Consider the following 26,687-nt stretch of genomic DNA (forward strand, 5'->3'; position numbering starts at 1 on the left):
TACAGTATTCAAGCACTTGGAGAATAACCAAGATTTCAACAAAAGGGACTGGGAGGGAGTGGCTGGGTCCAGACATAACATAAAACCGTGGATTGTGCTAACCATAGTTAAGAACCCACACCGTGGTTTGCTCTTCCAAACAAACAATAGGCAAACCATGGTTGTGAGCTTGGCCCCAACTATGGCTTTCAATAATCTGTAGATTCAGATTCTACATCAAACTGTGGTTAGTACAAGTTGTTCTTTACAAACCAGCTTCAGGCTGAGATTTCTGTTTTGGGTTTATTAACACTAAACACATGGGTTTGTAGGCAGACTTTGGGTTCAGATGTTTAACCAATTTCACTAAGCAAACCATATTTTGTGTTTCATCCAAGTTTACTCTTGCCTGGGCCTGGAGCCCCAAGTACATTTTCTGGGCCTTTCCAGCAGGCAACCAGAAGAACCCAATACACCCTGAAGCTGAAATAAGCTCACCTCAATTGCACTAGTGTACTGCTCCAACCTGCTGTCTATCTTGGAGACGACTGGAGTTGTGTGGGTAGGTTTCATTCCACTATGTAAAAAAAATTAAATAAATGGGGGGAAAAGTTACTCCCTATTGCTGGGCACCGAATTTTTACAATGCTCTTGTTGCTACAGCAAGGGTCTTTTACCTCTTTTGGGCAGATTTGTTCAAGAACTCTGCACGTTCTTCTATCTAGAAAAGAAGAAAAAAGTCAAGTAAAATAAAATTCAAGGTTTACTAAGGCAACAGAGCCTGGTGAAAAGAGAAGAAGCTGAGTGATCAGCAAAGATGCACTAAACAAAACAGTAGCACAACACACAACACCACCGCAACAAGATGAGGTGACCATGGAGTGGAAGGAACTCATGGCTAGTTAAGGCCTCCTGTGGATTCTGCAGTTCTGTAAGCATGAGTGTCTCTTAGAATCATATAATTGTAGTGCTGGGACAATTAAATATGCAATAAAACAAACCCAGTAACTCCCTCCCACAAGCGCATTTAAAAGGAGATATCTGGGATCTTCGTGCCGAATAATCCAGCGTGCAAGGAGTAATTGCACGCCGGATAATTCACTTGCATGATAATGTTTGACTGCAGAATTGGAGCACCTGAACTGTTGCTCAGATTGGAAGTTTGGGGTTGCAGATGGCCACAAACGCAGTGTGCTTTTCACCGCCACAAGATGGCAACGTAACACAGAGAGAAGGATATAAAGGTCAAGGGACCCCTGACCATTAGGTCCAGTCATGACCAACTCTGGGGTTGCGGTGCTCGTCTCGCTTTGTTGGCTGAGGGAACCGGCGTACAGATTCCGGGTCATGTGGCCAGCATGACTAAGCTGCTTCTGGCGAACCAGAGCAGCACATGGAAACGCTGTTTACCTTCCCACCTGAGTGGTACCTATTTATCTACTTGCACTTTGACGTGCTTTCGAACTGCTAGGTTGGCAGGAGCAGGGACCAAGCAACAGGAGCTCACCCCATCGCGGGGATTCAAACTGCCGACCTTCTGATCAGCAAGTCCTAGGCTCTGTGGCTTAACCCACAGCACCACCCACGTCCCTTGTCTGACTGCAGAATTGGAGCACCTGATCTGTTGCTCAGATTGGAAGTTTGGTGTTGCAGATGGCCTCAAATGCAGTGTGCTTTTCACCGCCACAAGATGGCAACGTAACACAGAGAGAAGGATACAGTTCCCCTACAAATCCCTCAATTCTCTCCCTCTTTCAACCCTTCTCAGGGTTGTTTCAAAAATCATGTATTTCCAACACGGATAATAGTATTTCAAAGCAGTGGGGGGGACATACAAGCCACATGTCTAGCAACCATATACAGTTACTTGTTTTTAATCCACATGTATGCACTAGAAAGCCATGGCTGAATGCAGAGAAACATTTGCATATGCAATCAGAACGTAACAATAATTTGCACACTCTCAGTGCTTTTTGTATCTACGTCTATATCTCTATGGGAACTTCCTTGTGAGGAAATCGATCACATCTGAAATGGCCAGCCATTTTGCTCTTCTTGTCTGGCTGGTATTATTTGCCCTCCTCTGCGCCTATATATTCATGTTTTTCTTTAATTGAGGATCACTGAGAGATACCTGCTTGGAGAATGATAAACATGGCAGTATGCTTTTCTGTCAGACCACCCAGTTTATAGGGATCCTTGAGGAATTCAATAATTCCAGCATGGACGGACCTGACTGCACATCCCAGATTAATTTGCAGATTGGAATTTAGCAATCCATCCGATTCTTTTACTCTCTGGATGTCCCATATTTTGCCACAAACACGCATACACACCAAGGTTTTAAATGTGCCATTTGAGAGAAAACACTTTCTGAGAGAAAATGCATTTAAAATAATCAGCTAAATGCACGTTTTCATGCATTTAAAAATAATAATCATAGCTTAGGGCGGAAACAAGACAGAACAGACTTGTGAGTGAATACATGCAAAAGTAAAATGGACTGGAAGCCAATGGATTAAATCTCTACTCCAGAGGTGGATAACCTGTGATCCATCTCCAGATGAAGCTGAAAGACAACTTCCACTGTTGCAAATCATTGGCTATGCTGGCTGAAGCTGCTGGGAGTTGTAGGTCAGCAGCACATGGAAGGTCACCGGTCAAGCACGGCATGGGAGCCCTTTTCCTCCCCGAGGGCCGCATTTCCTAGTGAGGAACTTTCTGGGGGCCATATGCAGGTGGAGGAAGCAGAGCCAAGTATGGACAGAGCAGCAGGTTTGAATCTCTATCTTTGTACAGTAGGTTATGTTTTAGCAATAGCTCAGTTGGTAGAGCGTGAGACTCTTAATCTCAGGGTTGTGAGTTTGAGCCCCATGTTGAGCACACTAAAAATTTTAGTCAAGAGATTGTAAGGCTTCTGTCCACACGAACCTGCATGACTGCTAAGGTTTTCCTCCGGGGCTCTTGCTTTAAGAAGTATGATGGGTATCAGTAACTCATGAGAGGGCCTTTTTAGTTGCAGCACCCCAAGTTTTTGGCTTCAAGGAAACACTGTTTTATCTGCCCAGGATTATTGTGATGCTGCGTTTTTTACATAACTTTTTAAATTGGTTTGCATCTCTACCTGCTGTTGGAGTTTTATGCTGTTTGCCTTTTGTGGTTTGTATTGTGTTTATTGTTGCTTGTAGTTTTTTAATGGTTGGCTGATAAATGGGATGAACAAACAAACAAATTAAAAATTGCTTTGTAATTTGCAGGCTTGCACACTGGGGTCACCCCTGACCTCCCCTCCCAAAAAAAAAACATGGACCATGTTGGGTGGGGCTGATGGGAGTTGGGAGTCTGACAACCTCTGGAGGGAACTACATTGACTGCCCCTGGCCTATAAAAAATGGGAGAAAGAAAATGTATTTGAAGGAGTTGATCAAGCTGAGCAGAAGATTATTCACAAGAAAACAGATGTCACTGCACAACGCCAGCATGCTCACGACTTAGAAATGTTATGGGCACATACGGTAAACAGAATTACAAAATAGATCTGTAAAACAAGACAGAAAGCAGGAGAGATCTGTAAAAAACAAGCAGCAATCTGTAAAACAAGACATCAAAAGCAGGTGTTATGATCTCTCTAAATCCAAATTCCAAACCCAGCCTGTTTCTTTCTCTCTCAGTCTGAATTTTACATCCTGTTCAATTTAAAACTATAGGGTTTAATGCACTGTCCTTTTAATATCAGCGGCAAAACTCTTGTTGCTGTTAATGGTTCTGTGCAGCAGAGACAGATTTCTGTTTTGAGTGCAAGCAACACACACATGCCAGGATTCACAAGGCAGCACATGAGAATCTTCCTCTGGGAAGCATCAGCAATGAAAAAGAACAACAGTAACGGTAAAACCTACTCTGCAGCTTCCTATTTTTTATTTTTTATTTTTTTGAGGAAGCCCAAAGTCAACTCCAGATGTAGATTAAGCTGGGAATGAAGAGAACCGGTCAGGGAAGGGCGATATCTCCTTTCCAAATTTGTCGGAATCTACAAATAGTACTTATGAGAGCCCATCTAGATGAGCATTTTCCGTTTCAATTAAAACAGCTCTGCAGGGTCTTGCACACAGAATCCCACCGAACATCTGCTATCAGATCCTCTAAAGCAGTAGCAGATGACACGGAGCATCACGCCCCTGACCGCCTTCTGGCAGAGTGGCTGCTGCGTACTGGGATGAAGGGCGAGGCAGCCATGCAGTAGGTGCAGTGCAAACGTGCCAGCAGGAGCACTGGTTTGGCTCTGCCAGCCCGTTTGCACAGCCCCAACCTTGCCCTCTCCCATCCTAGTATGCAGCAGCAACTCAGCTGGCGTAAGGTCGGGTGAGTGGCATAGCCCAACCCTGCTGTCCACTGCTGCTTCTAAGCTTCAGAAACTGGAGATAGCAGGGACTGAGACCTTCTGCATGAAAAGCACGTGCTTTGCCACTGAGCTATGATCGCTTACGATTGTCTGATGAGGCCTTGTAGGTGGCGTTGCCACGAGCGGCTGCCCAGTTGGCACTGACCTGTAACTGACCTGAGAGCCAGTGTGGTGTAGTGGTTAAGAGCGGTAGACTCGTAATCTGGGGAACTGGGTTCGCGTCTCCGCTCCTCCACATGCAGCTGCTGGGTGACCTTGGGCCAGTCACACTTCTTTGAAGTCTCTCAGCCCCACTCACCTCACAGAGTGTTTGTTGTGGGGGAGGAAGGGAAAGGAGAACGTTGGCCACTTTGAGACTCCTTCGGGTAGTGATAAAGCGGGATATCAAATCCAAACTCTTCAACAGGGTAGCAAATTCGGCAAGCAAAGCTTTTCTTCTTCTCATTGCTACATCCATGAAATATAGTCGGAGTCGCGTAGTGATTTCATGCTCTTTATTGCAGCTCGTAAAACAGTGAATGAATCCCCCTCCCAAAAAAACCTCTGGCTTTATATACATTATTTACACAATAGGTCCTGTCTGATTGGCTGATTCTGCTTCCCTCCTGGAGTCTGATTGGTCTTCTCCTGCAAGCCAATCAGTTGTTGCATTCTAGGATCCTACCTGCCTATTGTTCTAGGATCCAAGCTTAGTACATAACGCCCCACATGCTGCTGCTGTTGATGGTGGTGGTGGTGGGAGAATACGTCATATCTTTTTGGTCACAAAGCACAGAGCACCAAAACACACACACACAAAAAGTTGGGAACCTTATTCCCGGAGGGTCGAGCTCAAGACAGAACCGTGAGCAGTAAAGACTTTGCAGAGTTATAAAGCAAAAGTGTTTATTTGAATGTGGCCTGGACACTCCCTCCAAAAACTAAATAAGGGAGGCGGGATGCAGCCAAACCATACCTTTAAACAGAGGCGCTGTCTTGCGCCCAAGAGGGGGTTTGGAGAGCACATGGCGTTGCATCGTTGGGAGTGGCTGAGTGGGGAGCCCAGTGTGACGTGGCTTCCTCTGTTGTGCTCAGAAGGAGCCACCCATTGAACTGTTCTGCACTCGGCCTCCTCTGCCCCCTCAACATCAAGGGGGCTTGGCACCCTGCCAGCAGATCTTGAGGGGGCCAAAGACCCCTCTGCCTTCAGGAGTCGGTGCACCTGTCTTCAAAGCACATTCAGCAAACATTTAAAGCATCTTGCTTCCTTCAAAGAATTGCAGGAACTGTAGCTTGTTAAAGGTGCTGGCGATCATATAGGCCTGTGAGCAGAAAACTTCCTTCTGCCCAGGATGTGGCAGAAGGAAGCTATGTGCTTTAAATGTGTTGAAAGTGCTTTAAGTATGATCTGACCATCATGCTGGAGTGAGCCAATAGGCAAGGCCTGTACTGTTGCTTTGAATTTTTGTATAGCAATCAGAATTTTTAGATGCTATCAGCAGAACCAAGGAAGAGGAAAAGGCATTATTTCCACACCTACTTCGCAAGTGAAATAGGGGATACATTTCATCAAACCTGGATTACGGACACTAGGAGCCAGCTGAAATTCCTCCTTGACCTGCAATTAACCCTCCACATGGACCCAAGGAAGCCTTACCTTGAGAGAGGAACCTTTTGGGGTGAAACATTTGAACGGCTTCTTGTCTTCGCTCTGGGCTTCCTCGGGCATCTTCTGGCGTTTCTCGGCAGCTTCCGCCCTTCTCCTCTCAATTTCTTCCTTCAGCCGCCTCTTCTCTTCCTACCAAACTCACAATATGTAGTGAATGAGTAGCTTGTAGCTCATTTTCATGTTTACGTCTCTCTCACACACACACACACACACAAATTCAGGACAGCAGTTAACACAGCTGCTTCAGTAAAGCCACCTCTAGAGTATGGTGCAATACAATGAAGTAACAGCATAAATCTATATATCAGTGGAAAGATAATTTAATGAAGAATGTAATGCAACAAAGTTTGTTCAGTTATCAGTATTCTATCAAAAGTTATATCCAAATAACCAGAAACAGGAAGCACAACTTGCTTAGGATGATATGCAGCTGCTTTCCTTCATTTGAATGTAGCCAATGAGCAGGAGTGTTTAGAGAGCCAATCAGGTGTCAACTTGTTTTGGCAATGATCCAATCAGGTCACAGTAGGATTCAGCTACTGATGTTATGTACCAGAGCTGAGAGGAGGACATTTGTCAGTGTGTTGTGTGTTTGCTATCAAGTTGGTTGGGGTTTTTTGTTTTGTTTTAATAAAAAAATTCCTTCCTGTAGCACCTTAAAGACCAACTAAGTTAGTTCTTGGTATAAGCTTGTTTTGTTTTGTTTTGTTTATTTTGTTTTTTGGTTCTTTCATTTAGTGAGCTTGTATAACGTAATAAAATTAAAGAAATGGTGCAAAGAGTTGGCTGGTCACCCAAAAAAGTGATGTAAACTAGTACTGTTAAGTGAACAAGGCTACAGTTATGAAGAAATTAGAAGAAAAATTGGTGAGAACTTAACCAAAGGTGGCATTTCTATACTAGTGTATACAGGCATCCATGAAGACAGGAGTCAGGCTACAGTGGAAACTGCACTTCCTTTAATATTGTTGCAATCACACATACCCCCCAAAAAAATAAGACCTAAGGACAAACCCCGATAGATCACACCAGAGGATTATCTAAGTCTGGCAAGCATCTCTCAAGGACTGAGGCTGTGGGCCCAGCCTGAAGTGGCTGTTCAGAGCACTGATTGGTTAGGAGGATGTGACATCACAAAGCACCTTCTCTGTTCTTGCAGGGGGTTCATCTAGATGACCCTTGGGGTCCCTTCCAACTCTACGATTCCATGATTCTCCACAGAGCAGTTTTTCAATTTAAAAGCAAACAATTGGGATCTATCCATTCCTACCCCTGCGGTAAATTTCTGTATCTTCCCCACACCTAGCTAGAAATGTAGCAAGGGAACAGAATTCCTGACCGTCCTGTGGCACAACAGTAAAAAAGGCAGGATAATCCATAGATTGCAAGTATAACTTAGGAAGAGAAGAACTCATTTCATTGTTTTATTATTTTGTAAGCTGCTTTGAGGAAGTTGTTGCTGTTGCTTACAACCGAGCGCTGTGCAAATTTGGTGAAATAAGTAATGAAACAAACCAACAATATTGCAAGCTTTGAAAGAGCACCTCGTACAATACAGTTATCTCTTGAGAGGAGTATTTCCCTTAAAGTGTATTTCAATATTAGTCACTGGTTGCCTCATTTTTTGGAATGTGCTGCTGTCTTTCGTTAAAGCCATAGGGTTTTAGGAGCTAGACGCTCAGTTTTAAAAGGCAATTACCCTCCGTTTAAAGAGCTTATTCCAAACCAGATTTTTCCATTAAAGTAAGTCTGAGTCACAACACCACCAGAAGGATCTTTGCCAAAGGAACAGAGCAACCTAATTCAGAGATGTACAACCAGAAGCTAGGCACAATTCTTAGGTCCAATTGAGATATTTACCCAAACCAATTATCCTGTTATTATGGCAGAAAGCTGGGCAGTTCATCCCACACCATGCTCGGGATATAGTGTGCAATGCCACTGCTCCACAAAGACACCCATGCACACAGAGGGTCAAAGTGCCTACCCTTTCCCTGTCAATCAGTGTAGACAAAACTTATGTAGCTGCACCAATGGAATCTCTCCATATGAGGCAGTTTCCTCCATCAACCACAACAATGTTCTGAATACATCAGGCTTTATCAACCTCGGCCCTCCAGACGTTTTGAGACTACAATTCCCAGCATCCCTGACCACTGGTCCTGCTAGCTGGGGATCATGGGAGTTGTAGGCCAAAAACAAGGCTGAGGAAGCCTGGAATATACATCAAGCAGCTATTACCTCCTCCCGAGTTTTTCTTTCTGCCTCCTCCTTCTTCTTCCTCTGCTCCTCCTCTTCCAGAATCTTCCGGCGCTCTTCGCGCTTCTTCTTCAGCTCCTCCAGCTCCACGGCTGCCTCCTGTTGTTTCTGTTTCATCTTCTCGAACTCTTCGCTCTCGTTTTCGCCTCGGCGACGGCGCAGCTCCTCCACCCGCTTGCCAGCCTCCACGTGGGACACCGGCTTGGCTTCTTCAGAATCTGGGGTGGGTTTGAGGCCCGGGCGGCTGGGAGAGAAAGAAGCAAGCGACAGTGAGGAAGAGTATTCTGTAGCTTGTCGGGACTGGCACTGTGAGGCTCAATCTAGAAATGATGCAAAATGGATGGCAGAGACCGCTGTACCCTGAACTGGACCACTTCAGAGTGCAGAATGGGGTGTCGTATTTTTCAATTCTCTTGTACATTTTTTAAAAAACTCCCTCAATATAATAAACCAGCACATCAGGGAGAATGTTTCTTGCCTAGCTCTCTCCCCAGTATGAAAGTATACTATGCACTTTTTACATGAGAGAGCACTGTAAATAAAACTCTGCTACTTGCAGTCTGAAGTCCGGACACTGAGTTCCAGCTCCGGGGGCCTTCTGGTGGTTCCCTCACTGCAAGGAGTAAAGCTACAGAGAACTAGGCAGAGGGTCTTCTAGGTGGTGGCACTCGCCCTGTGGAATGCCCTCCCATCAGATGTCAAGGAAATAAACGACAATCTGACTTTTGGAAGACATCTGAAGGGATGTCTTCCCTGTTTAGGGAAGTTTTTAGTGTTTGATGTTTTATTCTTTTTATTATTATTATAAATATTCTGTTGGGAGCCACCCAGAGTGGCTGGGGAAACCCAGCCAGATGTGCGGGAAATAAATATATTACTATTATTATTATTTATTATATATGTATGGAAGTGAGAGCTGGACCATAAAGAAGGCTGATTGCTGAAGAATTGATGCTTTTGAATTATGGTGCTGAAGGAGACTCTTGAGAGTCCCATGGACGCAAGAAGATCAAACCTATCCATTCTTAAGGAAATCAGCCCTGAGTGTTCACTGGAAGGACAGATCCTGAAGCTGAGGCTCCAATACTTTGGCCACCTCATGAGAAGAGAAGACTCCCTGGAAAAGACCCTGATGTTGGGAAAGATGGAGGGCACAAGGAGAAGAGGACAACAGAGGACGAGATGGTTGGATAGTGTTCTCGAAGCTACAAACATGAGTCTGACCAAACTGCGGGAGGCAGTGGAAGACAGGAGTGCCTGGCATGCTCTGGTCCATGGGGTCACAAAGAGTCGGACACAACTAAACGACTAAACAACAAATATTAATATTAATATTAATATTAATATTAATATTAATATTAATATTAATATTAATATTAATATTAATATTAATATTAATATTAATATTAATATTAATATTAATATTAATATTATTTGGTAGAATCCAGAATTCTACCAGCTCTTTCTGTTTTAATGGGAAGACTGGTCCTCACTTAAGCTTCAGGGAATCATAGCATGATATTTTCCCTGGTCCTCTCTGAAGCATGTGGCTACTGAGGAAAATTCCTTTTCAGTGGTGGCAGCCTTGACTTTGGAATGGTTTTTGCAGGCAGCCACATCCAGCACCTATTTTGATGGCACTTCGGCACCAGGCAAAAATCCTCTTTATCAGGCCTTTTATCCTTACCCGTTTTACCTCTGCTGCTGCACTTATGCTGCCCTCCTTAGATTTGCTGCTTTTAATATAGTCTATGCATATTTTTAATTGTTCTCATTACGTTTCTGAATTATTTATTTTTTGCAAGCTGCCTTGGGTATTTGTTTGTCGGGGATGGGGAGAAAATATATAACCGTTTCATTGCACTTGTGTGTTTGCTGTACTTTATACATTTAATGCATATATGCATTAACACAGAGACACAAACAGTTTTATTGTGTATTGTTTTTATTATTACCTGTTGTTGTTTTTTTAAAAAGTGTACATTGCAAGTGTCAAAAGCAGGGGAAACAAAATGCAGTAAATCAATCAATATTCTTTGAGCCTCTCAGGACTTCCCTTCACACTGTATCTTTATATGGCTCAAACACGATTGATTTAGGTTTGCAGACGTATGCAGCTTCAGGGGTCATCTTTACAATCCTAAATAGCTTCAGCTTACAGAAATGGAGGCTTGTGAGTGGCGTTTACAATAGCATCTCATCTACTGAAAGGGCCACAGGGGAAACAAGCGGGAGATTAAAACAAAACAGCTGGTGAATCCAACCTCCACAGTAAGTAGAGCAGTGTTGATTTCCGAGGGGCACATTGAGATGGGGCTGCAAGAGGTTTCTGAGAACGTGCGGTGAATCTGGGCAGATCGTAAGAGTAAGAGAAACGAGGTTCTGCCGCTGGCTCTTGAGCTGTGTTTCTCACGTGGTCAAAGTGAACTCTCTCGCCCTAAGTGTCTGAAGTGTCCCAGTCCCGAGGCAAGTTTCTCTAGAGAACTTTCCTGCTAGCCGGGGGGGGGGGGGCAGAGAATGAGGCCAGCAAAATCCCCCTCAAGGCAAAACCCTGCCGACATTCAGATCATGTGAATGTCAACCTACACCAAATCTGGGGCATTTGTTGCAACGTTTAATTGTTTATAACCTGATTTATTTATTTATTTACTTTTAATTTTACTTGATTTATATACCACCCTCCATCAGACGATTTCGGGGCAGTTCACAAGGTAAAAACACGAGATCAAAAGCACAAATAAATAGTTGGAACAGAAACACACTTGAAAGGCTGTAGAATATTCATCGGCCAAAGGCCTGATCGGAAAGGAATGTTTTCACCTGGCACCTAAAGATATACAGTGAAGGTGTCAAGTAAACCTCCCTGGGACGAGTATTGCACAAACAGGGAGCCACTGCAGAGAAGGCCCCCTTGCCACCTTCCAGATCTCTTGTGGATGAGGCACACAAACAAAGGACTCAGATGATGAATACAGAGTCCAGGTCAGTTTATATTGTGAGAGACAGACCTTCCACCCCACCTTTCCTCCAAGATAGCACATATACTTCCCCCCCCCCATTTTATCCTCACAACAACAACCCCGTGGCTGAGGTTAGGCTAAGAGGTAGAGACAGACTTTTAGAAAACATCTGAAGGCAGCCCTGTTTAGGGAAGCTTTTAATGTTTGATGCATTACTGTATTTTAGTATTTTGTTGGAAGCTGCCCAGAGTGGCTGGGGAAGCCCAGCCAGATGGGCGGGGTATAAATAATAAATAATAATAATAATAATAATAATAATAATAATAATAATAATAATAATAATAATTATTATTATTATTATTATTATTATTCCATGAGCTTCACAGCTGGATGGGCCTATCTGGTCCTAATCTAACACTCGAACCGCTTCACCACACTGGCAGACTCCAGCTCTTATAGCCAACTCACCGCTTACCTTTTAATTTCCTAAAGGATAAACACTGCAAGCAGAAGCACCACGCCAACGTCGCTGCCCTGTGCAAATTGCCCAGTGCTTCGCAGAGTAAACTGAGCAAGATTAAACTTTTCAGGACTCAGCTAAAGCCATGCAGGAGGCTAGACTTCAGGGCATTTCACTGCACTATTGACCTAACTGTTGTACTTGTTGCCAATGGGGCAGAGAAATCATGGGGAACGAGAACGGGAACGCTAGCCAACAGAGGATTTATATACAAATTGCAGATTAACAGGTTGGCGAGAAACCCTTTCAAGGCTCCCGTGTAAAAATGGCTTCTGTCTTTCCTACAGCACAGTTCATCCTGTTGCAGCCAAGACCCATTAAAGGGCCCGAGTATAAACACTGCCCCCTTACGAGTGTATCTCTTACCTAAAAGCATTTTCCGTATGCTTAAGTTTGTGGGCAGGGAGTTCCTGGAAACGCTCCCCATTCTGTGGCTTCGAATCCAGAAATCCCTTCTTGCGATCCCAGCCAGGCTTGGCCTCCTCTTTGGGTGCTTTGTCCCTGATCAGCTTGCTGTCTTTTATCTGCTAGGGAGACATTGCGAAAATGAACCAATTACATCCTAGCACCCCAGAGGAGAGGCATCCCTCTCCCGCTTTCAGCAAGCAGATGATGAGCCATTAATCTTCTGCAGATGTTTTGCAGCCAGAGAACTTGTGGTCTGCCAGATGTTGCTGGGCTCCAGTCAGCCCCATCCAGCCATAGCCAATGGTCAGGGGTGATGAGAGTTATAATCCAACAACATTTCAAGGGCCACAGTTTCCTGATCCATGTTTTGCAGCGGCCCTTACAACAGGTGCGAGGAACCCAGGTCCCTCCAGATGCTGCCGAACTACAAATCTCAGCATCCCAGGTCATTGGCCATGCTGGCTGGGGATGGTGGGAGCTCAGCAAGAGGGATTCATCACAAGTCTACCAAGCTGGAGTAACTGGAAGGAAGATCAACCCCCTTCCCCCCACTATTGGCCATGGACAATCCTGTTCCTGCACAAGTCCATTTAGGCAGTGTTGAAAGTTCTCCCCAACCCTGCAAAATCCAGAGCAGGTCAGGACAAAGAAAAGGCTTCACAAAACTGCACCTTGACTCAACTTTTTCCACCAGCACCACCATGTATTTTATACTTCTGGTGGAAGCAATAATAACCAACTCCACAGCCTCAGCTGCTGTTTGCCACATTTTTTTTCCCTCCTAGCATTCTCCGAGGAAGCACTGAATTCACTAAACAGTCATACCTCGGGTTACAGACGCTTCAGGTTGTGTTTTTTGGGGTTGCGGACCGCCGAAACCCGGAAGTACCGGAATGGGTTACTTCCGGGTTTCGGCGGTCGCACATGCGCAGAAGCGCTAAATTGCGCTTTGCACATGCGCAGACACACCACTGCGGGTTGTGAATGTGCATCCCGCACAGATCATGTTCGCAACCTGAGAGTCCACTGTAACTGGCTTTATGATGACGCTACAACCCGTCAATAAAATTACAGAAATGCCAGCCCCAACTTTGCTCTGTGCAAAAAGGATGGGGAAATTGGGGAGGCATTTCATCACACGCCCCTTGAAACTATAACTGGTCCCTGCCTTTTATTTTATTATTTATTAAATTTGCATACCACCCTGCATCCAGGGCGGCTCACAACAGAAAAAAATATATACAAAACGAGAACGTAAGATACCTAATGAACCAAAACAAAAGCAAACCAATAACCCCACCTCCCATAAACACATTTAAAAAGGTCATAGGATGGGAGGAGAGGAATGTTTTTGCCTGGCACCTAAAGATATGCAATGAAGGCACCAGGTGAACCTCGCTGGGGAGAGCATTCCACAAACAGGGAGCCACCACAGAAAAGGCCTGCTCTTGTGTTGCCATCCTCCAGACCTCTTGTGGAAGAGCCACACAAAGAAGGGCCTCAAGGGATGATGATGGCTCTTGCTCTGTGGGTTAGCCACCTGTGCTCAATGCCACAATTTGGATGTCCTGCTCCTGTCAAGGTGAGCCACTAACTCCTGTTCCCTGTGCCATACGCAGGTTATGGGTTTTAATGGCTTCAGGCTCATTCATGTAGGTGCAGAAATGACTCCACCACACCTATAGGATCACAGAAAGCTGTCTTACATCAAGTCAAGACAACTGCTCTATCTAGCTCACTGCCAGTGCCTTCCCTGGATTTCAGACAGGGGTCTCTCTTCCCTGTCCTACCTGGAGTTGCCAGAGAATGAACCTGAGACTTTGTTCAAGCAAACCAGGTAGCCTGAGCTGCGGTCCTTCCCATATGCTTTGCACAAGCATATAAGCGGTTCTACTGCTCAGGTTGAGCTCCAATACCAAAGCCAAGCCAAGTGTAGTTCTTCTCTTTCACTGTGCAATTCTTGGCCTTGTGATATTCTCAGCCAGATGCAACATCCTTGCAAAGTCCTTCCCACCCCAAACGGCATCATTTGGGATTAGCATCATTTATGTCGACGGCTGACAGCCTGACCCTACAGCACACTGAGTCATCATGCCTGGATGCTCACTGGAACCGCGCAGCATTAAAAAACAACAACAACCTCTCTTCTGACACATAAGAGAAATTGTATTCTCAGGAAGAACATCAGTTAAACTAGCAGCCAAAGCAAACCTGAAATGGCAGTGAGCAAAAATGCAAATGTTCTCCCTTGACTCAACCGAGCAACCTTCACCATGCACAAATGCTAAAGTCTTTGAGAAAGGAATTTTGGAGATTGCCAAATATATTTGTAGGGGGGAGGTATGTCAAGATGGCTCTACTACACATTTATTCCAATTTCAGGGTAGGAAGGAAACCCAGACATACAACAACAAGGTGTTTCAACTGTTGCATCACAGCAGTTGCATCATTTGGGGGGTGGGGTAGAATATTTCCCCAGCTTTCTCTCAATATTGATATTCAAGATGCACATAAAAAATACAATAACATTTTTTAAAAATCAATTAAGAGAAAAAGGACCCAGCCAAAATATAAATACAAAAGCTGGAAGCACTTCACTAATGCCACTAACCAACCACCACCAGGCTGCAATATCCTCTAAAGCCCTCCTAAAAATATATAATAAAAATAAAAAATAATTAATGAATAAACCTTCCAGGAAACAGAGTGAACCACTTCAGAAATGCTCCCATCCCCACCAGAAACTGAGATTCCATCATGGAGGGCAGAACTCCAACCAAAATCTAGTAACACATGGTAGCTTTTGTAAGTTTGAGGCTGCAATTCTATAACACTTTACAGGAGTAATGAACTCAATGGCACTTACTTATGAGAAGGTATATATAGCATCGCTCTTTCAGTTTCAGACTTCCTCTAATATTCCTGCCCCCAAAGACACCTAGACAAGTTTTTGATATCCTGCAAACTTATTTAATTGTGATTACTGAATTTTCAGTTAAAATGTAGATAATTTACCAACAGCTCCTTAATCAGTTGACTGGCAACCAGCTGACTTAGAAGGAATATATAATGCGCGGTATTTTAATCTGGATTTCTCGAATACTTCTTTTGGACAATCCAAATCCTGACTCTGGATTTCAAGATCAAAATTCTCCAAAGAAAGTTGTGAGCCTTTTACGACCACAATTTAGACTAAGAGCTTATCTTCTTGTAAACATAAATGCATTTTAAAAAGAAAAAAAGGGGGGTGGAGACTCTGTAAATAAAGAAAAGGAAAATAAAATGTGGTTCATGCAGCATGTCTAGCCAAATTGGAAGCAGGAAATACCACAAATATCATGTCATGAGAAAGCTTGCTTCAGTACGACGTTTGCAGGCCAGCTCTGCACACCCAGAATTTTAAGGTAGTCTAGAGAAGCAAACTGTGTCTAGGATGCAAACTGAACTGGATACAGAACGATGGTTGCCCTTGTGAATTGGAATCTCTTCCCGTTTTCACAATTTTGCTTTTTCCTGAGAAACTGATGAATGGTCAAGCTCATCACTTAATTGCCAACAACGCACAGCGCTTCGTTTAGCATTTAAGGATAGGAACTGACCAAAATATAGCCTTTTCTCAGCTTGCTTTAAAAGTACACAGGTAAATCCTTTGTTTTATGGGTCAGGCAACAGATGATACTTGCCAGTTTGATCCTCATGGAACTGGGACCATGGGTAGTGAAAAGGGATGGAGGAGAAAGTCAATTTACTTTACATTTCAAGTCAAATCTACCCAATTTGCAGGTGAACCGAAACACAATAATCCTTTCTCTGAATTTTGCAGTGTGGTTCACCACTCAAGTAATGTGTTCAAAAATGCATATGCTCAGGCAAACTGTATAAAGAAGCATAGATTGGTGGGAAATTGTTTCCAAGTATGTGTATGTTAGGCAAAATTAAATACCAAAAAATTGGTTATTGGGATAAATTCAGAATTATGAGGACTTAAAAATAAATGCAAACTAGACTAAAGACTGGGGGGGGGGGAATGAAATGGAAAGATTCACTTAAACGAAACCTACATTATGGTTCTTGCGTAAGTGAGCCAGACTCTGAGTTTGGGAATGATGTTCTAGGACCCAATATTCTTTACTTACCATACAGTGAAACACAATGGCACCAGCTCCCGTGTTTACAGAAGAAATGCAATGCACTGTATTTTGTAAAAAAATGAAATTTTTCAACATGGGGGAGGAAGCTGGAGTCTGCATATTTTATATTATGAAATGGAAAATCATTAGTTAAGTTCAGACTAAGGAGCTAAAGGTTTCTTGGGGTATCCATCATTAACAGAATAAATTACCAATTCCAGGAAGAGAAGTTATGAGGAAATGGAGGGAGAAATTGAGAAACGGAAGGTTAGTCGGTGCCAGTCCAGAACCCCAACACCAGATGCTCCCTTAACCTACTAAAAATACAGGACCAATGACCACATCCTGCACTCTGTACAGGGATGTGGGCTGAGGTTGACTGAAGCTGGTTCTTTGGTAAAATGGGAATGCGATATTTTCGTCATACACCTGGATGCAAGCTAAGGCTGGAGCAGGCTAAACTAGCCTCGTGCCTGTTTTACCACACACCCAGTTTCACAAAGCTTTGACTCAGCTCACATCTTGCTATTGGCCGTTATCTTCTTGCGACCTTCCTTTCCTTTTCCCCAGTATGAAACGGCGCTCTGGAGTCAAGGTGCTCCTACACTTGGAAGGCGCATTAAATGGCTTTGACTTTTGCTGAATGACTCTCCTCCAAGCTTATTTTATGAATGTCTGGGGCTCCGTTCCGCTTCCCACACGCCCTTCCCCCTCCAAGCAACGGGTTAGTTACCTCTTCTTTTTTGAAGGCCGGCCGGAGTTTGTCATCTTGAGGCTTTTCCTTTTTAGCTTCCACTTTAACCTCTTTCTCTTCCCCCTTTTGCAATGTTTCCGCAAGACGAAAAGATCAATTTCCATGGCAAACCCTTCCCCATCTGCCACGGCGTCAACCAAGCTTGTGCTCACATACCCCCTGGTTCCGTGCCACTGCTGCTGCCGCCGTGCAACACAACTACCTCCGGGTGGTAGCACAGTGACTTCCACATCTCTCTTGCACGCTCGTGCTCTCTTCCCTCCGTTCTGGAGTGCCCCGTGTCTGCGCATAGCCCAGCAGAGCTCGGTCTGTGCTTGGCTCTAATACTCAAGGGTGCTTATCTGGCACTCCCGCCACAAACGTTTGCTGGGTGCTCGGCCGCAGACCGCCCATGCCGTGCCTTTGTACCTTGCATATGCGCCCGGCTATTGCCCCTGGCCGACTGGCAGCCGTGGAAAGAGAAGACAAGGGAGACGGTGAGGGTTTCAGATCATGCACAAAATCCCACTGGAAGATCCGAGAGCCAAGAAGAGAACAAACAGACATGCACCACCATGCACTATGTTAGCGAGAGTTGGAAGCCATAAGTTTAAGAACAAATAATAACAATAATAAAGATTTTTCATTTTTTTGCAAGAGTTAGTGGTCCAAAGTGCAGAGGGATGACTGTGAGCAAGTCGCAATCCAGCCATTTTTTTTTTGTTTTGTTTTGGTAAAATGCATTACATTTCCCACGAAACACAAGTGTATTAAGTTGGCTGAGTGCAAAATGTTTACTGTACCTGTTTTCTCAGGGAAGCTGCCGGGGCTTTTTCCTCTTGCACTTTCTTCTCTTTTACCTGTTTGTCTTCTATTTTCTTCTCTTCTCCCTTCCTCCCTTTGGCCTGATCTACCTTGGTCTCCTCAGCCTTTTGCTTTGCCTTCAACCTTTCCTCTTCTAGCTTAGCCTTGTCTTCCGCTGCCTTCTTCGCCCTCTCCCGTTCCTCAGCCTCCCTCTTTGCCCTTTCCTCAGCAGCTTTCTTCTCTTCGGCCGCCTTAGCCCTTTCCCTCTCCTCAGCTTCACGCCTCTCTTTTTCCTGGGCAGCCCTTCTCTCCTCTGCCTCAACCCTCTTCCTCTCTTCCTCAGCTTTCCGTTCTTCTTCTGCTTTGATCCTTTCCCTTTCCCTTTCCTCTGCCTCTAACTTCTCTTTCTCCTCAGCTGCCCTTTTCTCTGCTTCGAGCCTCTCTCTCTCCTCCTCCGCCCTCCTTTCTGCCTCTGCTTTAGCCCTCTCCATTTCTTCTCTCTCGAGCCTTTCTTTCTCCTCTATTTTTTTCTTTTCTGCTTCTGTTTCATCTTCTTCTTCTGTCTTTTGATCTAAGGCTACGGTAATATTTATTACCTCCCCACTCCCTGTTTCCTCCTCAACTGCTAGGGCATCGGTGCCGTTTTCTACTTTTCCCTCATCTGCGTTTACCTCAAAATGTTTTATTTCTACCACCACAGCTTCTTCTGCATTGTCTACTGTTTCCTTTTCTAATGTTACTTCTACCTGATTATCCTCTATGGTTCTTTGCTTTGCCTTCTCGTCTTGAGGCTCTTCCTTGTCTTCCTCATCTTTCTTCTCGTCTTCCTCGTCCTGTCTCAAGTTGTTCCTCTGGTATGATTTGGTGATGGTTTCAGTTTCCTCTACCTCATAGCGTCTCCTATGGGTGTCCACTTTTTCATCTTTCTCTGGGGTCTCGTTTTCTTCCACATTGTTCATCTCCTTTTTGCTTATGAGTGACAGGCTCTCGTCAGTAATTGTCGGGTCAAACTCCTTCTGGCGTTCCATGGCTTCTTGGAGACGCTTCTGGCGCCTTTCTTCTCTCCTGGCCAGCCTCTCCAGGAACACGGAATCATCATCCCCATCCCCTTGACTATTTGTAACGGTGGTAACTGTTGTCATAGTACTTTTGGTCTCTTCTTCAATGCTACATAAGACACAAAATTTGCGATACTCTGTGAGACTTCAGCCACAACAAAGTGTTTTTGTTTATGTCAACTATTACATTAATTTTCTTTATCACAATGTTTATAAGCCACCAACTCACAGAGGAGCACAATGAAATCAGTAAAATATCATCAAAGTAAAAAATCATAAAATACAGTGGTACCTTGGTTCTCAAACTGAATCCGTTCCGGGAGTCCGTTCGACTCCCGAAACTGTTAAAAAACCAAGGCGTGGCTCCTGATTGGCTGCAGGAGCTTCCTGCACTCAAGCGGAAGCCATGTCGGACGTTCAGCTTCCGAAAAAGGTTCGCAAACCAGGACACTCACTTCCAGGTTTGCAGCATTCGGGAGCCGATTTGTTTGACAACTAAGCCATTCACGAACCAAGGTACTACTGTACAGAGCAAATGACCGACACTGAATCAAATGAATTCTCTAAAAACATTTGGAGAAACAAGAATGTTTTCAGGGGTGACAAATGTTAGAATGCATGGACATTCCATGAAGCTGAATGTTGAAAGATTCGGGACAGATAAAAGAAAGTACTTCTATATCCCACAGGAGGCCACCAAAACTAGATGGCTTTGAAAGAGGATTAGGCAAATTCATGGAGGAGAGGGACATTCATGACTATCAGCCAGGCATGGCCAAACTTGGCCCTCCAGATGTTTTGGGACTACAACTCCCATCATCCCTAGCTAACAGGACCAGTGGTCAGGGATGATAGGAATTGTAGTCCCAAAACATCTGGAGGGCCAAGTTTGGCCGTGCCTGCTATAGGCCATGCCTGCTATGCTCTGCCCCCACAGCTAGAGGCAAGCAATGCTTCTGAACACCAGGTTTTGGAAAGAGCAGGATAGAACAATGCTCTTGAGCTCAGGTCCTGCTTGCAGAATTTCCCACAGGTCTCTGGCTGGACACTGGACTAGATGGGCCACTGGCCTGATCCAGCAGCCTCTTTTTATGTTCTTCAATATCAGAACTGTGGGTGTCTGTTTGATTTCAGTTAGGGGAAGTGTTGCCAGATGTGATAAATTTGACAAAGTTTGGTTCCCTCTTAGTGAGTTATGTAAATGAGTATCTCGCTCCTCCTCTTCCTTTCACCCAGGCTTCCTTTTGGGTGGAGGGCCTATTTACAAATGCAGTTATGCAAACCATACGTATGTTCGCTTCCTAGTCACGAACCCAATGTTTGCAATTTTTACTTTGCTTTGAATGCTTGTGCTGAACTGCACTTACCAGGGCTGCTCAATTTGAAGCCCTCTTCTCTTCCGCGTTGGCAATGTTAAAACTTTCAATCAAATGTTTGTTTTTAAAAATACACTTTGTGTTCCAGATTACTGGTGCCTCTATTACACTAAACACTTCTTTCGGTTGGGAGAGTAGATGATATAGAACAGGCCTCCCCAAACTCGGCCCTCCAGATATTTTGAGACTACAGCTCCCATCATTCCTGACCACTGGTCCTGTTAGCTAGGGATGATGAGAGTTGTAGTCCCAAAAGATCTGGAGGGCCGAGTTTGGGGGTGCCTGATATAGAACATTGGGTTAAACAGCAGAAACAGAGCTGGCCCACCTATTAGGCCAGGCGAAGCAGCCGCCTCAGGGGCACAGCAGTAGAAGGCGGCACATTCACCTTTTGCTTCAGGTGGGGAAACAGGACATGTCACCCCTGAGCAGGAGCTATTACATTACTTGACACTTCTCTACCCTGATTTGTCAGGGAAGCTTAGAACAGAGTCATAGAGAACAGAGTCTTACTTGTTTTGGGCATTGACTTCAGGCTTCTCTATCACTTGCCCTGTGAAGTCATCATCTTCCTTTTGCCGCAGTCTTTCTTGTCGGGCCCGCCTGCGGCGTTCTCTGGCAGCCTCTTCCTCGTCGTCGTCATTTCTTTGGTAGGCTAACCTGCAAAAGACCATTTGGGAGAGTTCAGAGCCTTTATTTAATCCATCCTGGAGCGATTGTGAGCCTGCAAACCACTTTGCTGTTGTTCATTCAGCAGTGCATTGACGTTAGACTGTTTCTAAGGTTACAGAGTTTCTGCTATTGTACAACACCACCAACGTATGTGCGGAGGAAGCAAAACAGAAAAGAAGAGAAAGAAGGCAGGTCAAGCCTACAATCTGACATTTGGCCAGAGTGGGAAGTCTACAAGAAGAGGAAAGGGAAGGGAAGGGAGCAGGGTGGCGAAGCAAGAGGTGATTGCCAGGAATTGCATGCAATTAACATGGCGCTGTGGTCTAAACCACTGAGCCTTGGGCTTGCTGATCAAAAGGTTGGTGGTTTGAATCCCCACGATGGAGTGAGCTCCTGTTGCTCGGTCCCTGCTCCTGCCAACCTTGCAGTTCAAAAGCACATCAAAGTGCAAGTAGATAAATAGGTACCACTCTGGTGGGAAGGTAAATGGTGTTTCTGTGCACTGCTCTGGGGTTAGTGTTCCGTTGCGCCAGAAGCAGCTTAGTCATGCTGGCCATATGACCTGGAAAAACTCGGCCCTCGGCCTGTAAAGTGAGATGAGCGGCATAACCCTAGAGTCATTTGAGACTGGACTTAACTGTCAGGGGTCCCTTTAACATTCCTTGGTTTCTGATGGAGGCGAGAACCAAAGGGTTAAGAGAAAGGCTTTATGGGAAAAAGTGAAAGGTGTTGGGTCATGAGGTGCTCCAGGAGGGATGTTCAGGCGTTGAGAAGCATCAAGGGCCTTGTAAGTTTCAAAATGAACCCATGTGGCTGTTTTCCAACAGCTTGGTGGGAAAACACCTTTTTCACGGGGGAACGTGGAGTCGTCATGTTGGAAGCTGCCCTTACGAGGAGGAAAACACATGAAGGGGGAGGAGTGAGAAAGGGAGAAAAAGCTGTATCAGCAGACATTTCACACCCTGCCTTTACGAGATTCCAAAAGAAACTTAAAAGCCAATGTCGCCGTTAACTTGCCAGAGCTGGAGTGGAAGCTATGCTCCCATGCTCCGTTTCTTGGCTTTGGCACGGCGCAAGCTTTTGTTGTGGTTGGTTTGCCCCTGCCCCTTGTTCCACAACAACTGTTTCTTTTAATCTTGCTGGTGAGACCTTGCCATAAAAAGAAGAAAAAGTGGGAGGAGGCATGTGTCAGCAGGACAGCCCTTGCGGTTGGAAGAGTTCAAAGCAGAAAGCCTTGACCCTAAATGAGAAGGATCTGGTAAGAATAAGGGATAAAGCAGAGCCCTTTCCTGGCATTCAAAACAATGAGGCACCAACTCTGGGTCAGCATCTGCAGCAGGGAATCTGCTTTACTTAAAAATTTAGGACCCTGGAAGCCATGTATAAAAGTTTCCCACCCAGTGATGGATTTATGTATAAGCTAAACAAACTATAGCTTAGGGCCCTACTCTCTTGGGGCCCACCCAAAAAAATTAAAGGAAAAAAAATGGATGTACATTTCCAAAATATAAGAACCCCCCCCCCCAAATACAATAAAACCTACATACAGCAACAGTGTTTTGTGTTATGTAGGCTCCTATGATGTAAGTAATGGGCCCCGCCTGCTAGCCTGCTCCCTAAAATATCACTGGTTTGCTCATTTCTATATATAGGGTGCCTACATTCTGCATGCACTGGTTGCATGTTCAACAATTACTTTGATAAAATACATATTTTGTTATGTGCACATGGCTTTAGGTACCTATTAGGTCCATAAATTACCATATAGCATATATTCAACACACACAAAAACAGCAATAATTTGCTGTTGAGAAAGGACAGCTGGATACATAATGGGCCCCATTACTTTCAGTAGCTTAGGGCCTCATCAAACCTAAATCTGGCCCTGGTAGGTAATGTTGCCGGCTAGAGGAAAAGGAATACCATGGGGAAGGAATTGGGTTGGGTTTGCATATTAATACAATCCTATCTAATCTGCCCTTCCCGAAACAACTCACAAACCAAAATACACCAGTCCTTCAATAGTCCCCCTTCCCAGAATTTCGCAAAACAGTTCTCCAACCCCAAAAGGGAGTTCTAATTCAACTTAGATGTCCTGGCCTCGCAGCATTTTGCATTTCACTCACCCCCGATATTACAGAAGGAAAGGTATGAACGAGGCATATGGCTGCCAGCCATGCGCTTAGTTTTAGGTTTAGTGAAGAAATGCAAGAGATAAATAAAATAAAGGACAATCAATCAAAGGTAATGCTTAATTTGGTCCTGACAGACACCTCATACTTTGCCTTGCTAACTGTGCCTGCCACATCCAGACTGTTGCTGCATGTGTGTTTCTCTTAATAAACACATAAACTGCAAAGGGCAGACACTTGTTACCAAACACCGTGAAGCTGGGACCCACCAGGGCTCCATAATGCATGCACATTCCATGCAAGTGAGATATTCCCCAGCCAGGGCAAAAATTCATTTCTGCCTCCTTTCTATGCAACCCAGGATGTCAAATCAACAATGCCCTTCTCCAGAATGCAACTTGCACAATCCACACTGAGATAACGTTCTCTCTACCTGCAGCATGTCTCTTAACAAACCTTTTCCCTGGTTGAACATCTGCTTGCTGCAAGCTATTTTGTCACCGCTGGGAAAACAGCTCCATAATGATAGGCTTCTCTGCTCTCCTGACCATCTGATATGCCTTATTAAATATTCAGCTGAAAGGAGGATGTTGTGAGATAAGAGCACTCTTCTCTCTTTCGCTCTTTGCTCGGGGCATTTCCCATATATGGTGCAACCGGGAACAGGAAGTACACTGCTTCATTAAACCAGGGGTAGATCACAGGGGGCCTCTGAACGTTGCTGAACTCCCATCAGCCCCAGTTAGCGAGCCCATGGTCAGGGATGATGGGATCACAGGAAGCTGCCTTCTATGGAGTCAAATCCACTGGTCCATCTAGCTCAGTGTTTCCCAAACTTGGGTCTCCAGCTGTTTTTGGACTACAACTCCCATCATCCCTAGCTAGCAAGACCAGTGGTCAGGGATGATAGGAATTGTAGTCCATAAGCAGCTGCAGGCCCAAGTTTGGGAAACACTTGATCTAGCTCAATATTGTCTACAATGAGGGCCAGCAGCTCTCCTGGATTTCAGACAAGGGGTCTTTCCTGGTCCTGCCTGAAGATGCACTTTCCGCATGCATAGCAGAGGCTCTAGCACAGAGAGGCTGAAAATCTCACCCCCAACCTTGCCTTAAGAGAGTCATAGCTGGAATAACTCTAAAGGCCCTCTGCCACTGCACTTTTGTTTTTACATCAGCCTGGCTGCTTGGCTCTCCTTTCTATATAGTCATTTTTAATATGCCATACCAGGGGGAGGGGGCATTTTCAGAGAGGGGTTGTGGCTGGGGAAGGAATAACCCCTCCCTTCTTAGCATACTGGGGACATAGACACAGACACACACAGACACACATGCCATGCCCCCCGTGTAATTAATTACAGAAAAACAGAGGATGTAACAGAGGATTCAAGGCATTAAGCATAAACATGCCGTTCGCCTCTGAATCTCCATGTTCAGAAGCAGCTTAGCTCCGAAAGCCAGTTCCTGGGGAGCAGCGGCAGGAGAAGCCTGTGGACTTCATGTCCTGCTTTTGGGTTTTCCCAGACACATCTGGACAGCCACTGTGAGAAACAGGATGCTGAACTAGACGGGCCCTTGGTTTCATCAACCAAAGCCCTGCTTGAGCCTTTTGTAGGAACCACAGAGATAATGTGTTTGAAGCCCTTTGAAGGCTTGCTGGCTTGTCAAGCAGATAAATAGGTCCAGATAGGTCAGGCAACTTGTCTTGCATAAGCTGTATGCAAGACGAGCCACGTACGCTGAGGTGGTCCCTTTCTCAATTCAGTCTAAAATCTACCAGCCTATGGTTTGCTTTCCGTCTTGCACACACTTTGATGTCATCACCTCCAGCCAAGGGACTGAGAAGACAGGTATGCCTTCTTTTACCGTAATGCCTCTCTCCTTCCAGAAGTGCCTCCAGATATTCTGTTTCATGACTTCAACATTTTGACCCTAGTTATGTTACACACACAGAGAGATTTTTTTTTTGGGGGGGGGGGAGAACTCCCGTCACCAAATCTGAAATGTAGATTTTGAAGGAGAACTGTAGTTCAGCTCATGTATCGGTTCAGGAAGTGGGAATCGAGTAAGTTCACTTCTCTGTCTGCTTGTTCCAGTACCTATAAGAAAATGTTTGCACCTCATGAAGGACCTTAGACTATTCCAGTGAGGCAGTTGTTGTGTTGTTATAGTCCTACCTTAAATGACAAGGTCATTGCAGTACGTGCACATAGAAAAGGTTCACTGGGAAAGAGGAGCCCTTTCTCTTGCTAAGCTTGCTAATATGATGTACACACCCGGCCAAGGAAGTGGTTGGAGTTCTTAGCCGCCCTTAATATCTGCATTTACATCCTGCTAAAAATAAAATGGGATACACCACCAGCTATCAATCTCCTCCCTCAAGAGGCATTATGGTTTTGGCCACTTGCGACAAAATTTCTCGACATTTCAGCTATTTCCACTCAGAGCTGTAGGTTTTTGCTCTGACTGCCCATCAAGGCTCTGTGATTTGACGCTGCTTGTTCTCTCTTTTGAGCTGTCTGTTCTCATCAGCTCCATTACACTTTATAGTATTTATTTGTCTTAGGGAAGCTCCAAAATGTCTCAATCCAGACTGCCAAGGTAGGTACAGCACGGAGAAGTTGCAGGTTTTGTTTCCAAGGAACTTCCCGCGCAAGTATTACATACGCCAACCAGATTGCAAAAAAAGAGGGGGGAGAAGGAGAAAACATGCAGCTTGGTGGATTAATTGGATGCAGAGCTGGATTGTTTACAAATCTATTCTTAAAATTTAATTCATCTCTTCCTATCTAAAAATACATCTTGGCAAACATATAGCTCGGAGAAGCTCAAGCCTGGCAAAGCAGCTAGGAAATGGAGAATGTCTCCTGGGGAATCCAGAGAAGGGCAACCAAAATGGTCAAAGGCCTGGAAACGATGCCTTATGAGGAACGGCTAAGGGAGCTGGGCATGTTTAGCCTGGAGAAGAGGAGGTTAAGGGGTGATATGATAGCCATGTTCAAATATATAAAAGGATGTCACATAGAGGAGGGAGAAAGGTTGTTTTCTGCTGCTCCAGAGAAGCAGACACGGAGCAATGGATGCAAACTACAAGAAAGAAGATTCCACCTAAACATTAGGAAGAACTTCCTGACAGTAAGAGCTGTTTGACAGTGGAATTTGCTGCCAAGGAGTGTGGTGGAGTCTCCTTCTTTGGAGGTCTTTAAGCAGAGGCTTGACAACCATTTGTCAGGAGTGCTCTGATGGTGTTTCCTGCTTGGCAGGGGGTTGGACTCGATGGCCCTTGTGGTCTCTTCCAACTCTATGATTCTATGATTCTATGAATCACAGCATCACAGACTAAGGGCTGAATTGAAGTCTGTATTGGGTGCTAGAATGGACCATATTCAAGGGCCCCCAATTGCATGAGTTCAGATGCACACCGTGAATTATAATGTGAAGACATTCTCCCTATGAGACCACAATGGTAGAGCACATGCATTGCATGCAGGAAGTTCCAAATTCAACCTGCAACATCTTGACTTTAAAGCCTGGTAACATAATTGGGAGAAACCCTTGCCCCAAGCCAGTTTGGCCCCTGATGCAGAGCCTAAAATAGCATGCCCTTGC

General features: G+C 44.8%; 2 protein-coding genes across 11 annotated transcripts in view; one reads left to right on the forward strand and one right to left on the reverse strand.

Annotated features, from left to right (window-relative positions):
• LOC308595767 (aldo-keto reductase family 1 member B1-like) overlaps positions 1 to 26,687 on the forward strand; it is a 319,272-nt gene that overhangs the window by 28,017 nt on the left and 264,568 nt on the right. The gene's annotated exons all lie outside the window — the stretch shown is intronic.
• The window catches only part of CALD1 (caldesmon 1), a 189,800-nt gene that overhangs the window by 9,834 nt on the left and 153,279 nt on the right, over positions 1 to 26,687 (reverse strand). For 7 of the 10 annotated variants that reach the window (XR_014012088.1, XM_081209942.1, XM_081209940.1 and 4 more), the window contains 8 exons: positions 20,791 to 20,937; positions 17,843 to 19,010; positions 17,040 to 17,123; positions 12,135 to 12,295; positions 8,271 to 8,532; positions 6,018 to 6,158; positions 657 to 700; positions 478 to 556 (listed from right to left, as the gene is read on the reverse strand). Coding sequence is in view for 9 of the 10 variants with exons in the window: in XM_081209942.1 (XP_081066068.1) it covers positions 478 to 556; positions 657 to 700; positions 6,018 to 6,158; positions 8,271 to 8,532; positions 12,135 to 12,295; positions 17,040 to 17,123; positions 17,843 to 19,010; positions 20,791 to 20,937 (2,086 nt within the window). In the remaining variant the exon portion in view is untranslated. The remainder of the gene's footprint in view (positions 1 to 477; positions 557 to 656; positions 701 to 6,017; positions 6,159 to 8,270; positions 8,533 to 12,134; positions 12,296 to 17,039; positions 17,124 to 17,842; positions 19,011 to 20,790; positions 20,938 to 26,687) is intronic. The other 3 variants (XM_081209946.1, XM_081209941.1, XM_081209948.1) reach the window with 3 other exon arrangements.

This window comes from Podarcis bocagei (genome assembly GCF_964188305.1).
Source record: "Podarcis bocagei genome assembly, chromosome: 10".
NCBI lineage: Eukaryota > Metazoa > Chordata > Lepidosauria > Squamata > Lacertidae > Podarcis > Podarcis bocagei.